Source organism: Dermacentor albipictus, chromosome 9, assembly GCF_038994185.2.
Source record: "Dermacentor albipictus isolate Rhodes 1998 colony chromosome 9, USDA_Dalb.pri_finalv2, whole genome shotgun sequence".
Classification (NCBI taxonomy): Eukaryota; Metazoa; Arthropoda; class Arachnida; order Ixodida; family Ixodidae; genus Dermacentor; species Dermacentor albipictus.
The window spans coordinates 58710897-58722725 of record NC_091829.1 but is presented as its reverse complement, the minus strand read 5'-3'; the positions used below and the strand labels follow the sequence as shown (position 1 = coordinate 58722725).

General features: G+C 44.3%; 1 protein-coding gene across 8 annotated transcripts in view; it reads right to left on the bottom strand.

Moving 5' to 3' along the window:
- Positions 1-2411: 2411 nt before the first annotated feature.
- The window catches only part of LOC139049981 (zinc finger protein 83-like), a 145594-nt gene continuing 136176 nt past the window's right edge, over positions 2412-11829 (bottom strand). For 6 of the 8 annotated variants that reach the window (XM_070525934.1, XM_070525937.1, XM_070525931.1 and 3 more), the window contains 5 exons: positions 11229-11359; positions 8395-8554; positions 8249-8319; positions 6275-6401; positions 2412-3784 (listed from right to left, as the gene is read on the bottom strand). In XM_070525934.1, coding sequence (XP_070382035.1) covers positions 3253-3784; positions 6275-6401; positions 8249-8319; positions 8395-8554; positions 11229-11359 — 1021 coding nt within the window. In that variant the 3' untranslated portion in view covers positions 2412-3252. The remainder of the gene's footprint in view (positions 3785-6274; positions 6402-8248; positions 8320-8394; positions 8555-11228; positions 11360-11829) is intronic. The other 2 variants (XM_070525939.1, XM_070525936.1) reach the window with 2 other exon arrangements.

The window sequence follows — 11829 nt, the reverse complement described above, 5'->3', positions numbered from 1 at the left end:
TGGGCAAACGGGAGGAAAGTGAATTGCTCGTTTTTTGTTAAAACTAAGATTGCTTGTTCTGCAAAAGTCGGTTCGTATACTTCCAGAGAACTACAGATTCGGATCCCACTTTTCGCATTAGAAGCTGCGTCATCTTGTCCTGAGATGCATGTTGATTCACGAGCTTGGACATCGGGTGAAGATTGGAGAAGTTCTGAAAAATGCGCATGCGCGCGTTCATTCGCACAATGAAACAAGCTGGGTTTATTCCATCGTGTTTCCTACAATATACTAGAGGAACTCAGGCGCTGAATTCGTTGAGCCACCATGGCAATGGTGGCAAGTACAGAGGATCCACTTATTTTCGTGTTTTTGTATTCAGACGTCCTTGTGGATTCGTTTATTGCGTTTTGCATGCATACATTGCCGAAAATTTCACAGCAATCCATACTTTTCTAAATAAAGAAGACGCTGCGAATACGCACAATTTCTACTAGTTGCAAAGGTTTAGCTTTTCGAGTTGGCCGAATTGAAACGCGCCAGGAATATTAAGGCACTCGCTTGCCCGCGATAAATTCACGTTGAGACGTGCACTGATGCCGTAATCAATTGAAAAACGTGTACCATGTATTCAACTATTTATCACGCAGTACATTGTTGTACAGAGTTTACAAAGTAACGAAGCCGTTTGAAACCAGAAGGACGAGGTCTAGGCAAATCGATGCACTTCCCATAATTCGCATGCTGGCTGAAGCGCCCCCATTGCAGCTTCCGTAGACGCTAGCACCAGAGCTCCTTATAGTAGCTCTTGTATGAAACTATTGTTTATTCGTCACTTATGTAGAACTTACCAGGCATTTTGTGGCAATGTATTGGCGTTGTGCGTCTTTGAAACCAAATTCCCTCGAAACTAATGTGAATACTTGAGAAAAAGTTGCTTTAAAGCCGGCGTGCTGCAACCCGATGTTCAATTATCGAACAAGTGGTTCAGGGTAGGCTGTCCTCCCTTTCTCTTTAAAGGAAAGCAACGTTTTTGATTCAAGGCTCAATGTTAGCAGGCATGGCTAGTGCGAAGAGCACGCTTCTAAAAGTTATTTGACAAAGACAGAGTGCTTTAACGGTACACAGGGATAAGATGCCTCAGAAAGGCTGGCCAATGTTTCAAAAGGATGACCTATCTTCGTCAAATGCGGTTTTATCATTGTTTGGAATTCTGCTTGTTACAGGTTAGTTCTGCGAGGTCACGGGTGGTCGTTGTAGGTTGTAGTTGGGTGTAAAGGGAGAGTCTGAAAAGAAAAATTAGCGCTGTGGCTTGATTTCAAAGAGGACGGGACGAGAGTAGAAGACTGGGAAGGCAGCGGAAGGAAAGGAAAAAAAAAGATGTAGGAGGGTGTCGGTGGACGTAGAGGTGAGGATACCTCCATAGAACAGAACAGAAGCCATGGGTGTCGTAGGCGGCATGCGTTTGTGGTGTTAGAAAAGCTGGTCAGATAGTGAGCCTGTCAGTGCGCAAGCAACAAAAAGAAACGAGTTGAGCGAATGACCTGAGTGGGGTAGCAGAAGGGCGTCGGGTAAATTTACATATGTTAAGGTACAGCCATAGAGTCTGGGGGCGATGGATGAAGTAGAAGGTGAGTATGAAACGAGATATAATGGGGTAGAATGCGAGTAGACAAAAAGAAATAGAAACCTTGCCGACTTTCGTCTATAGACAGTCTGTAGACTTTGTATCAACAAAAGACCATATCTATAGAAAGGCAAGGTCGTATACAAAAATGTCCCTAGACTTTCTATAGGCAGTCGAGTGATTGCATGGACAACAGAGTAGCAAGAATATTGAGTGATGAAATACACTTTATTGGGCGAAATTGAACCGTCAAAAGATGCACTCGGGCAGAAACATGGCGCCAGACACATGCATCGATCATCCAAGGTGTGGTTTGTGTTTAATGAGCGTCGGCTATTCCCCCGTGAATCGTCGAAGGCTCCACGTCATCACTGGAGCTCGCGCTCCTTTAAGAATGCACATCTCTATTCGCGTCATGCGTACAACTTGATCACAAGAGTTTCCACAACAACGTAGACAAAAAACAAACGCCGAGAAAGTTCGAGAACGTTCTTATCATGCAGGCGTGTCATGCGCTGAGCAGTAACTTAACATTTGCCACCGTTTCAAACGTGTTTAAAACCCGCCATGGTTGCTCAGTGGCTATGGTGTTAGGCTGCTAAGCACGAGGTCGCGGGATTGAATCCCGGCCACGGCGGCCGCATTTCGATGGGGGCAAAATGCGAAAACACCCGTGTACTTAGATTTAGGTGCACGTTAAAGAACCCCAGGTGGTCGAAATTTCCGGAGTCCTCCACTACGGCGTGCCTCATAATCAGAAAGTGGTTTCGGCATGTAAAACCACATACTTTAAACGTATTTAAAGTAAAGAGATACACAAGTACGCGCGTCAATATGCATAAAACCTGAACCTTACATGTCATGTCATTGCTCGCACAGATGCGTTTGTCATATCAGACTAAGATTTTACGAATGTAAGTAGAGGGCACGTCTAGTGAAAACATTCGACTTTCTGGGGCATAAAATCTGCCATTTAAAACTGGCAGAGCTTCTGCCACAATAAAAGAAGAATATTTAAAATTTTGCGGGAAGAGAACATATCACATAGTGAAGTTCCACACTATTTGAATTTTAGTCTTCCTACTGTCATCAACTTAGTTTACGGTATAGAACAAAGATATTGGGTAAGAATACAAGAGCCAAAGAGAAAAATAAATTTTTGAAGCATCGAGAAATACCTACTTGTGGAAATAAATACCTCTGGAGACAATGTCTCGTCTACTAACTTGAAAAGACCAGCATATTAATCAGCGGTTTTATATGAAGAGAAGCGGGTCTCTGCATACGACGTGTTTAGTTGGTTGCTGGCTCCTGTCAAAGAGTGTCAATGTTGTTTGCCAGCACGGTTTCAATCTCACGTTGTTATACAAATGCCGCGGGCGATCTGTCTAACTTGCGCACTAGTCAGAACACTGCGGATGCACATCCCTATGCGTTACGAGGTGTGTGTTCAGTTGAACCACGTCTTCAAATCAATCTACACATAAGTAGCACGTAAAATTCTGGCACAGGTGTCTGGGAAGGGTTTCTCTCAGTGGGAAAGGAAATCACTAAGACAATGTTTTATCCCCGTGCACCCTTTGATGGTGATGTCTGAGACGTGAGTTGTCTATAAAGGATTCACCACATATTTCACAAACGAAAGCTCATTTGCTACAATACAAGTTGAGAGGACGCTTGAGATTTTGTTTCGTTTTGAATGTTGCAGTACATTTATGGCAGACATGGGGTCCCTCGTCCGTGTGAGTGTGCTGGTGTCTATGGAGACCCGCCATCCGCACGAATGATTTGCCACATGTTTCGCAAGTGTAGGGTTTCTTGCCAGTATGGGTGAGCTTATGATTATTTAGTTGATAAGAAGTCCGAAACAATTTATCACATATTTCGCATTTGCAGGGTCTCTCTTCTGTATGCGGGCGCTTATGGCCATCTAGGTGATCAGCCCGATGGAACAGTTTACCACAGCTTTCGAACTTGTGATTTTCGGCAGTACGGTTGCGGCAGCGCTCTACAAACTCCGACTGCTTTACAGATGATTGGTCGCTTGCTTTGCAAATGAGAGCTGTGCCGCCCGTGTATTGGTTGTCGTGCCCGTATAAGGTATCCCGCCTGCTCGAAAAGTTGCCAGAGACACCGGACAGCTCTTGCTGTCCCCTTCCTCCAATTCCAGTAGCATTCCTGTAAGTAGACAGATAAATGAGCTCAATATAGCCGACTCTTGTACGGGAAAACAAAAACACATTTAGCCAATTGAGAGGTTGACCAAATTAATCGCGCGTTATTGCTGAGGCGACTAGCTGAACCTGATCATTCACTTTCTGCATTTAATATTGGCGCTCTATTCGGGCTCTAATTTGGCATAAACTGAACACTGCTGCTTTTGATGGTCTTTGTTGCTAAACTTGAAAAGTACCATCTTCGTTATTGTTGCAAGCAATACGAGAAATGTGAACCCTAATACGTCATGTACAGCCTATCTAAAAGAAGTGCAGGTGAGCAGAAATGCCTGGCAGCGAGTTTTTAATGAAGAAACATAGCCGGTTTATATAGTTAAAATACACGTGCGTACTTAACACATTCACAAGGAGTTTTCAGGTAGAAAGTCCTGAAATGTTTCTCGGAAGTGAGACATTCGGCATTGAAAAAGCATATTATGCATCAGCTGTAATGCGTCTACGTTTTTAGGACGCCTTTAATTTTAAGAAGTGTAAAAAAGTTCGGCAACGTGTTACAATTCTGTAACACGTGAAGGCGAAAGCTTGTTGCCCACTGGTCATGCATTAATTTATGCAATCGGATGAGTCAGACTCCTTTCAAAACGTAACGAGCGGCACTGTGAAGTAAACGTACGACGCCGTAGGTCGACCTCCTCAACCACACATGCTTGAACCTAATGCAATACCTAAAGGTCCTTCCGTTCTTTCTTCCGTTCTTTCTTCCTTCCTTCGTCCTTTCCTTCGTTTCTTCATTCATTATCAGCCATTACATCATCGCTAGTTTACGGGGTATGAGCCACTCCTTAAGAAGATATCTTTTGTCTGTGGGCTAGGGCCTCTTTTTCCGGGCCGGAGCAGCCATTGCATGGAGCCACCTAAGGCTTTCGCCTTCATTATTGAAAATGGCGCAAAGGCAGGCTATCCGAGTTATTCCTGACAAGTACATAGGTGGACTGACTCCAGGAAGGACATTTTATGTCCTTACTTAATCGCTACCTGCAGAACACGAAGAACAAAATTCCAGGTTCAGATTTTTCTGCTGTCTTTGTACCAGGTAATTTAACATTCGACTCGCATTCAAACAATAAACCATTGCTGCCTTCGGCAGCAATGGATTAATGGCATCGAGCAGCCGACGTGCAGATAGTCTATTCCCCCGTACGCAGCGAGCACAAATGCCTCACATCTTTCAGTGGTTTCACGCACTGTCGATAAAATATGCTGCCTAGGAAGTTTGTTTCCTGCTTCTTCATCTCATTGTGAAAATAATAATTACAGCGTTCAGTGCATTCTACGTTGATGTGATATCAATAACCTGTCTTTCTCTGTACTGTCTATGGTGGACAGCATTTTTCTCGGCAAGGTAATGAAGTTTGCAAGCGTTGAGTCAAGTCATTGTTGGTGCGACATCCTTTGTACAGTGTGGGAAAGAGTAGAGCAGAGATGTCCGCGCCCAGTGTTTGCCTTCCATCTTGTCTGTTGCTCTTTTGAAATGCCTGAGCTAAGCACTAGACGAACATTGTTCGCCATTGGGCTAATGTGCTGTTTATTTGTTTACCTAACCTATTGTAGTTATTATCGTTGACTTGAGTCATACGGCGCGGTTCAACTGCTATCGTGTTAACGTGTAAATCATTTCAAATCATGCCAGCTTGGCTGGTATCGAATCCGGATTATGTAGTAAACAAATTAGAGGTAATAAATAAATGAATGAATGAATGAATGAATGAATAAATAAATAAATAAATAAATAAATAAATAAATAAATTATAGCGAAGGTGATTAACAGGCCTCGACAGAGGCAGTACCGTTTTCAGAGAACACGTGTAGGTCTAAGTACATAATTCTTGATTGTCTTCCGCGCACACTTACTGAAATTGTTTCATTTGATAGAGATATTTGAATTTCGGCAACTGTATAAATAATAATTTTTATGTGTTGTTCTCATGTAAATATTCTGAAATCCCTAAGTGAGAAATGAAGAGAAGCATAAAATTTAGAAATTTAACTTCCAAAAAAGTTTTTTTACAACCATTTGTAGATGCATGAAATTGTTAAACCGTGTGCAGGGATCTCAAAGGTCGCCGAACAAAACAGTGAGGCTGTTGATTTAGCGATTGGTCATGGCGGGCACACTCGCACACATCTAACTATCTGGGAAACAAAGAAAAGTCATTTCTCAAGCGTCCCAGCCAAACTGTCAGAGCCTGTTCTGTCGATCTAGAGCAAGCTTTCTTTTTGAGCCCACGCTACACTCCCTCGGTAAATATACCGAGGGAGTGTAGCCGAATGCCGAATGCTCGAAACTGCTGAAGCAGTTCCTATTTCAGACATCATCGTTACCTCTCCCCTTTAACATTTAGAGAGTGCAGGCATAGTTGCACCACAGTAAGGGCATACCCTGTAGTCCCCGATTTGTTCTGCAATTAAACTTTTCCTAATGCAGGCTTACCTGGCGCCGTATTCTAAAATGGCTGATGCTTCCACCATGCCAGCGCGGCTTGTGCTGGGCTGCGTGTGATCGATGCTGCTGCTGGACCCCAGGTGCAGGTAAGTAGTGCTACGACTGCACGAGACACCTGTAATGCATGGAAGTACATAACAGGTGTTTATTCGCAGCTGTTGCAGGACAATTCATAAGAAAAGAAATCTTTTTTTATCGTCGAGGCAAGAAGTGGTAGAGGAACCCTATTGCAGTGCTTGCGTACAAGGTGATTTTTCTACCCGAAACTTTCTTGAAAGCATTCAAGAACTTGAAGGAGATGAGGCAGCTGAACACTGAAAATTGTGCAGTGTTGGCTTCTTCGTAAGATTATTACGCTCCACCTCATACCGCGGACAGAACACGCTAATGTTCGAAAGAAAAATGAACATGTAGGTTTCTTAAGTGCGCAACACTTGACCCAATATATTTGCTGCATCATCCAGTAATAGTAGCATTAGACGCGCCACGAAGTCCTCACATTTTGTTCATCTATTACGAGAGGCAGATATAGCCCGCGTAGACGAGGACAAAGAAAAAGTGACGGGACACGTGTCTGATGAGGTATTATAAGTTCTTCACAGCATGCGCAGAAATTTTTCACCTGCTATGATACGTGCAGTCTCCATTATGAAGGTAACGTCCCTTTTTTTATTATGACGCAACTATCTATTGCGGTGCGGCAAAACCGGTCGGGGAATGGGGCGAGCGGGCTGCCCTGCCAACGCAACATTTTCGGTATATGAAATATAGACCGCAGATTTGCAAATGCGCGAGGCCTGCACGAAGCTTGTGCGGAAAGTGTTGATGGAAGATGAGAAAGAACTTCGAGTTTTGAGCTGTCAAGAATTGGTCGATTGGATTCAATACGAGCCGGACTTTCTTAACTCTGTCGTAGGCGGAGACGAATCCTGAATGTTCCAGTATGACTCGTTATAGAAGTGGCAGAGCAGCGAGTGGCACACAAAATCATCCCCCCGCTCCATGAAAGCGCGTATGAGCAAGTCTCGCATCAAAGCGATGCTCAATTTCTTTGATGCCAGTGGAATCGTCCATATTGAGTTTGTACCGCAGGGAGAAACTCAACTCAGCCTTTCACCTGGAGGTGCTCGAGAGATTGAAACGCTGCGTCGCGCGCGTGAGGGCTCACACCAAAGGCACGGTCAAGCTCCACCATGACAATGTCCCGAGCCACACGTCCTTCATCGTTACCAAATTCTGTTGCAGTTCTGTTGCAACGCAAACGTACCTATGTGTATACGAAATTTTAGGCTCACAGACAACTTCGCCGACGCCGAGAGCGCATTTTCTTCGACACGTGGCCCTTAAGGCAATCGCGCTAATACTTGAGACTACATTGTAGCACTGCTGCGAAGTACTAGGTAAGGAAAAGCGAAGCGCAGTTTAAACAATCATGCAGTTAAATACTTCTATCAACGATAAACAGCCCCATGAAAAAAACGTTGCTTGTAATGGCGAAGCTCTAGGAGCCTTGCTGCTGTTTTTTAGCGGCGTCGGCACGATAGCCAGAAAATGTCTCCAGGCGCTGGTTCGTTTGTGCCTCTTTTTGCATCCTCCTCTACCTGAGTGCACGTATTGGTTTCGTACCCCTCCTAATTCTACGTCTGGGTTTGCTCACGAACAATCCACAAACTGTCCTCAGCAGGAGTACAGTACTATACATGCGAGAGCAGTGTCATCGCCACAGCGATTCACCCATCAGATGATCCCAACCGCGAGTCTAAGTTCATGAGACAACAGTTACATTTCTTGCATATGAAACTATGCAGAATGTAGAGCGCAGATTGACAGGTGCAGGACCGTGCACTCGTGAGCCAGCGGCGATGCTCTGTAAATGTGTCGTATACGACTGCAGACAGATTGCTGAGTCACCTGCAAAGTGAGGTGGGGTATATCAGCGGCGGAAAATCTTCCCACACTTACCGTAGACTGTAGTTGCACTAGCCTGGTAGTACTGCGTAGTCCATGGCTCAGCGCTGGTGGCGTCAGGAATTCTGAAATGCCAGAAAGATATCCACATGAACACTGCCGCCTGCATTGAACTGAATTCTTACAGAAGTTTGGCTCACCTAGCATCGTTTTCCGGAATGCCCGATGCTTCCTCCGTGCTCGCGTGGCTTGTAATGGCCACTGCATCGTTGCTGCCGCCGCTGCTGCTGCTGTAGACTGGAAGTGTAAAACCGGTACTTCTGGTTTCTTTGTTGTGTGTATACCCTGAAATCAGAGGCGCTGGATCCACATGGTGTCATACACCTGCTAGGAACGCGAGGGGAGCAACAAGTTTTCGCAGAGTGTTGATGCTAATAAATCCTAACAGCAGTGATTCCGTCTGGAGCGATTCTCTAAATGCAGCAAGAAAACACGGAAGGCACAACGTGACGCTAGGAAAACGAAAGTACGCGTAATGGGAGTTCATTGTTTCATTCCTTGGTCTGATACCTAGACTAGTGCATGGTTGATCTTACAAAGCCTTATCTTGGTTTGCTGGCTTCTGGTGTTTGGATAAAGCAATATCTCCGCGATAGGCTACTAGGTGTCGGCCATCGCTTTGGCTTGTCGCAGAACAAGAATGAACATGCATGTATGCACCAATGGCTATACATACTACTGTTCTGCTGTTATTGAAAAGTTTAACGACGGGAAAACCGCATGGTTATAATGTAATTTATTGAACTCGTATTGGCTGCTCATTTCCAATTTTTATCAGTAAATGGGAAAGCTTTGCGGAAGATCAATGGCCGGGGCTTTTTAGGCAGACGCGAGCCTAATGTAAACTCTTAATTTTTTTGCGTTCAAACCCCTCGCACAAGGTCCGCCTTATAACTTATGTGTTTACCTCGAAAGGCCGGGAAGGATTCATGAAACAGAAAATTCTCATCCGCCAGGCCAAAAAAACACTTGTCCTCATCTGGCATGCTGTTAGAAAAGCTATTTTTTTAAAACTTCAAAGCTATCGTTCTTAGAAACCGGCATAATTTTTTCCCGTACATCTGTGGTATATCCGGGTACAGGACAATTCTTCCTTCAAGAAATTCTGCTTAGCTTCGGACACCTGGTCATGTCGTGGACGAATCAAGGGCAGCTTCCGGTTTATAAATCCTCTTTTTTTATCTGCAGAAGAAATTGTCGAAATACCACGCACTGGACGAACTTACGTAACCTGGCACCCAGCAGTGTTTGGAGTTGCGCGAATTCTTATTTCATTTCATTGATTAATACTGTTAGCCCATTTTTGGGCCAATACAGGGTGGCATATATTTGTTACAATGCAGTGAATGCATTGGCAATCACAGCCTTGCAGACATGCAAATACAAAATAAAGTTAGCGCACACAACCTGCGGTTCACAACAAAATACAAATGCGGTAGTAGAAGCACAAACATATTCATATTCTCAAGTAGGTGAAATTCGCTACAAACGAGCCGTCGTGGTTAATTTGGTAGGTCAAGGTAAAGGTGTATTGATTGTTCAAACAAACTGGCAGAGTCTGTTTGCGTTATGTGCTGTGGCAACTTGTTCCATTCTTCAATTGTTCGTGGGAAGAATGAATATTTGAATGTGCTGATCCGAGCTTGGAGGGTTGTAAGTTGTTCGTTGTGACTGTTTCTTAATGTTCGGGCCGAGCGCTTCATTAAGTACAGTCCGGTGCTTATGTTAAAGAAGTTACCCCGCGAAAGATAGAGGAACTTAAGTCGAGCAACTCTTCGCCGCTCTAGCAGTTGGGGTAATTTAAGTTCTGACAACATCCCGAGACTGAATCCGTGGACTTATATCTAGACAGAATAAATCTAGCCGCCTTCTTTGTACTTTTTCAATCCTTGCTATCTGTTTTTTTGTGTAGGGGTCCCACACGATACAGCCATATTCCAACGTTGGTCTTACAAGTGTCAAATAGGCGGTTAGTTTCACTGTCGCGGTTGCCTGCCCTAGTTTCCGGCGTAGAGTCCACATTTTTCTCTCGGCTGCACTACATAAGCTATGAATGTGCCTATCCCAATTTAAATTTCCATTTATCGTTATGCCTAGATACTTGAAGTAGCTTACTTTCTGCAATTTGTGTCCTTCAATTTCGTATTCAAATGGGAGAATATCTTTTATTTTGTTTGTTATCCTTATAAATGACGTTTTGTTATGATTTATTTTCATTTTCTATTTTGAGCACCAATCATGGATACTACTTAATGCCGAGCTTAAGGTAATTTGATCTTCCTTGGATGTTATATGTGAGTAAAGCAGGCGATCGTCTGCGAATAACCGGACCTTAACACCTGAGGAAACTGTCTCTGCAGTATCGTTGATATAACACAGAAACACAGTCTGTAGGCAGTAATACTCGCCTTCTGATGGAACAGTAGAAAGACAGCTCGATGTCATCTATCCTCTCCCATAACGAAAGCGCTTGAAAAATTGCATTACCAAAACGCTCCTTTGACGGCGCCTTGGCAATTCCCAGTATATAAATGAAATTTGCAATGGCACCCGGCAAGAGCCCCTTTGATGAGAGGATCCTCTAGCAAGCATTCAAAGTGAATAATAAAACATGCGGTTGGCTTGCTACGCATTGCAAAGCTTGTTACTCTGACCCAATTCCAACACGAAATTCAAGAAATATCGAGAAGCCTCCATTGCCATTGCGAATGAATTCATCGGGTTGAAAACGAATTCATTCAAAACTTGAGTCATGTATATTCTGCGTGGTGTTGTCTCTATTAGCACTCAATTCATCTGTATGAATTTCACGCTGACTGCATAAACAGCAACCAACATAGTGACGCTATTAAGGACTCCCTCCATATGACCAATAAATGAACCGCCGTCATGATCGATTGAAATGCTGCCTCCTCTGTGGGTTGGTAAGCATGTTGTGGGAGGTATCAATGGCTAAAGGCCATGCCATACATACCATTGACGCCAGTGGCCTGGGTACGGCTGTGCAACGCCATCCACGCATCATTGATGCGTTGCTCAGAAATCCTAGGATCAGGCATTGGTATTCGCCTTCGACTCTGTGCTTCCGGGAAGAGCAGAAGACATCTGAAGAATGTTTTTGGAAAACAGAATTTGTAACAAGGAAACTGCTCTTTTGTTAATCAAGGTATTGCTTGTAAAGAATCATTTTATCAAAACTATCACTTGCTATTGACACATGGTTCGTAGAAGTTTCCAGCAGAATCGCTGGTGCTAGCGTGCCTTCCAGAATGCACAAATGTATTCGAGTTGCGCGTGCTAATTGATAACGAAAGGTTGGAAAGCAGTAAAGAAAAAAAATTGGAGGACGCTTAAGCTTCGCCTTCAAGAGTGGAACGCGAGAGCGTTCCCGTCGACCCGCCAAGGGGTGTAAGACAATGCGCTACGGCACAGCGATCACTTACGAGGCGCCCCGCATCGGACTTAGCGCCCACCTATCACGCGGAGAGCGTCGAGCAACGCAGCGTTCGGCGCGGCAACAAAACGTGCGCCTGAGCGAACGGAACGAACCAATGAACTCGATGTCTCGGAGGGGA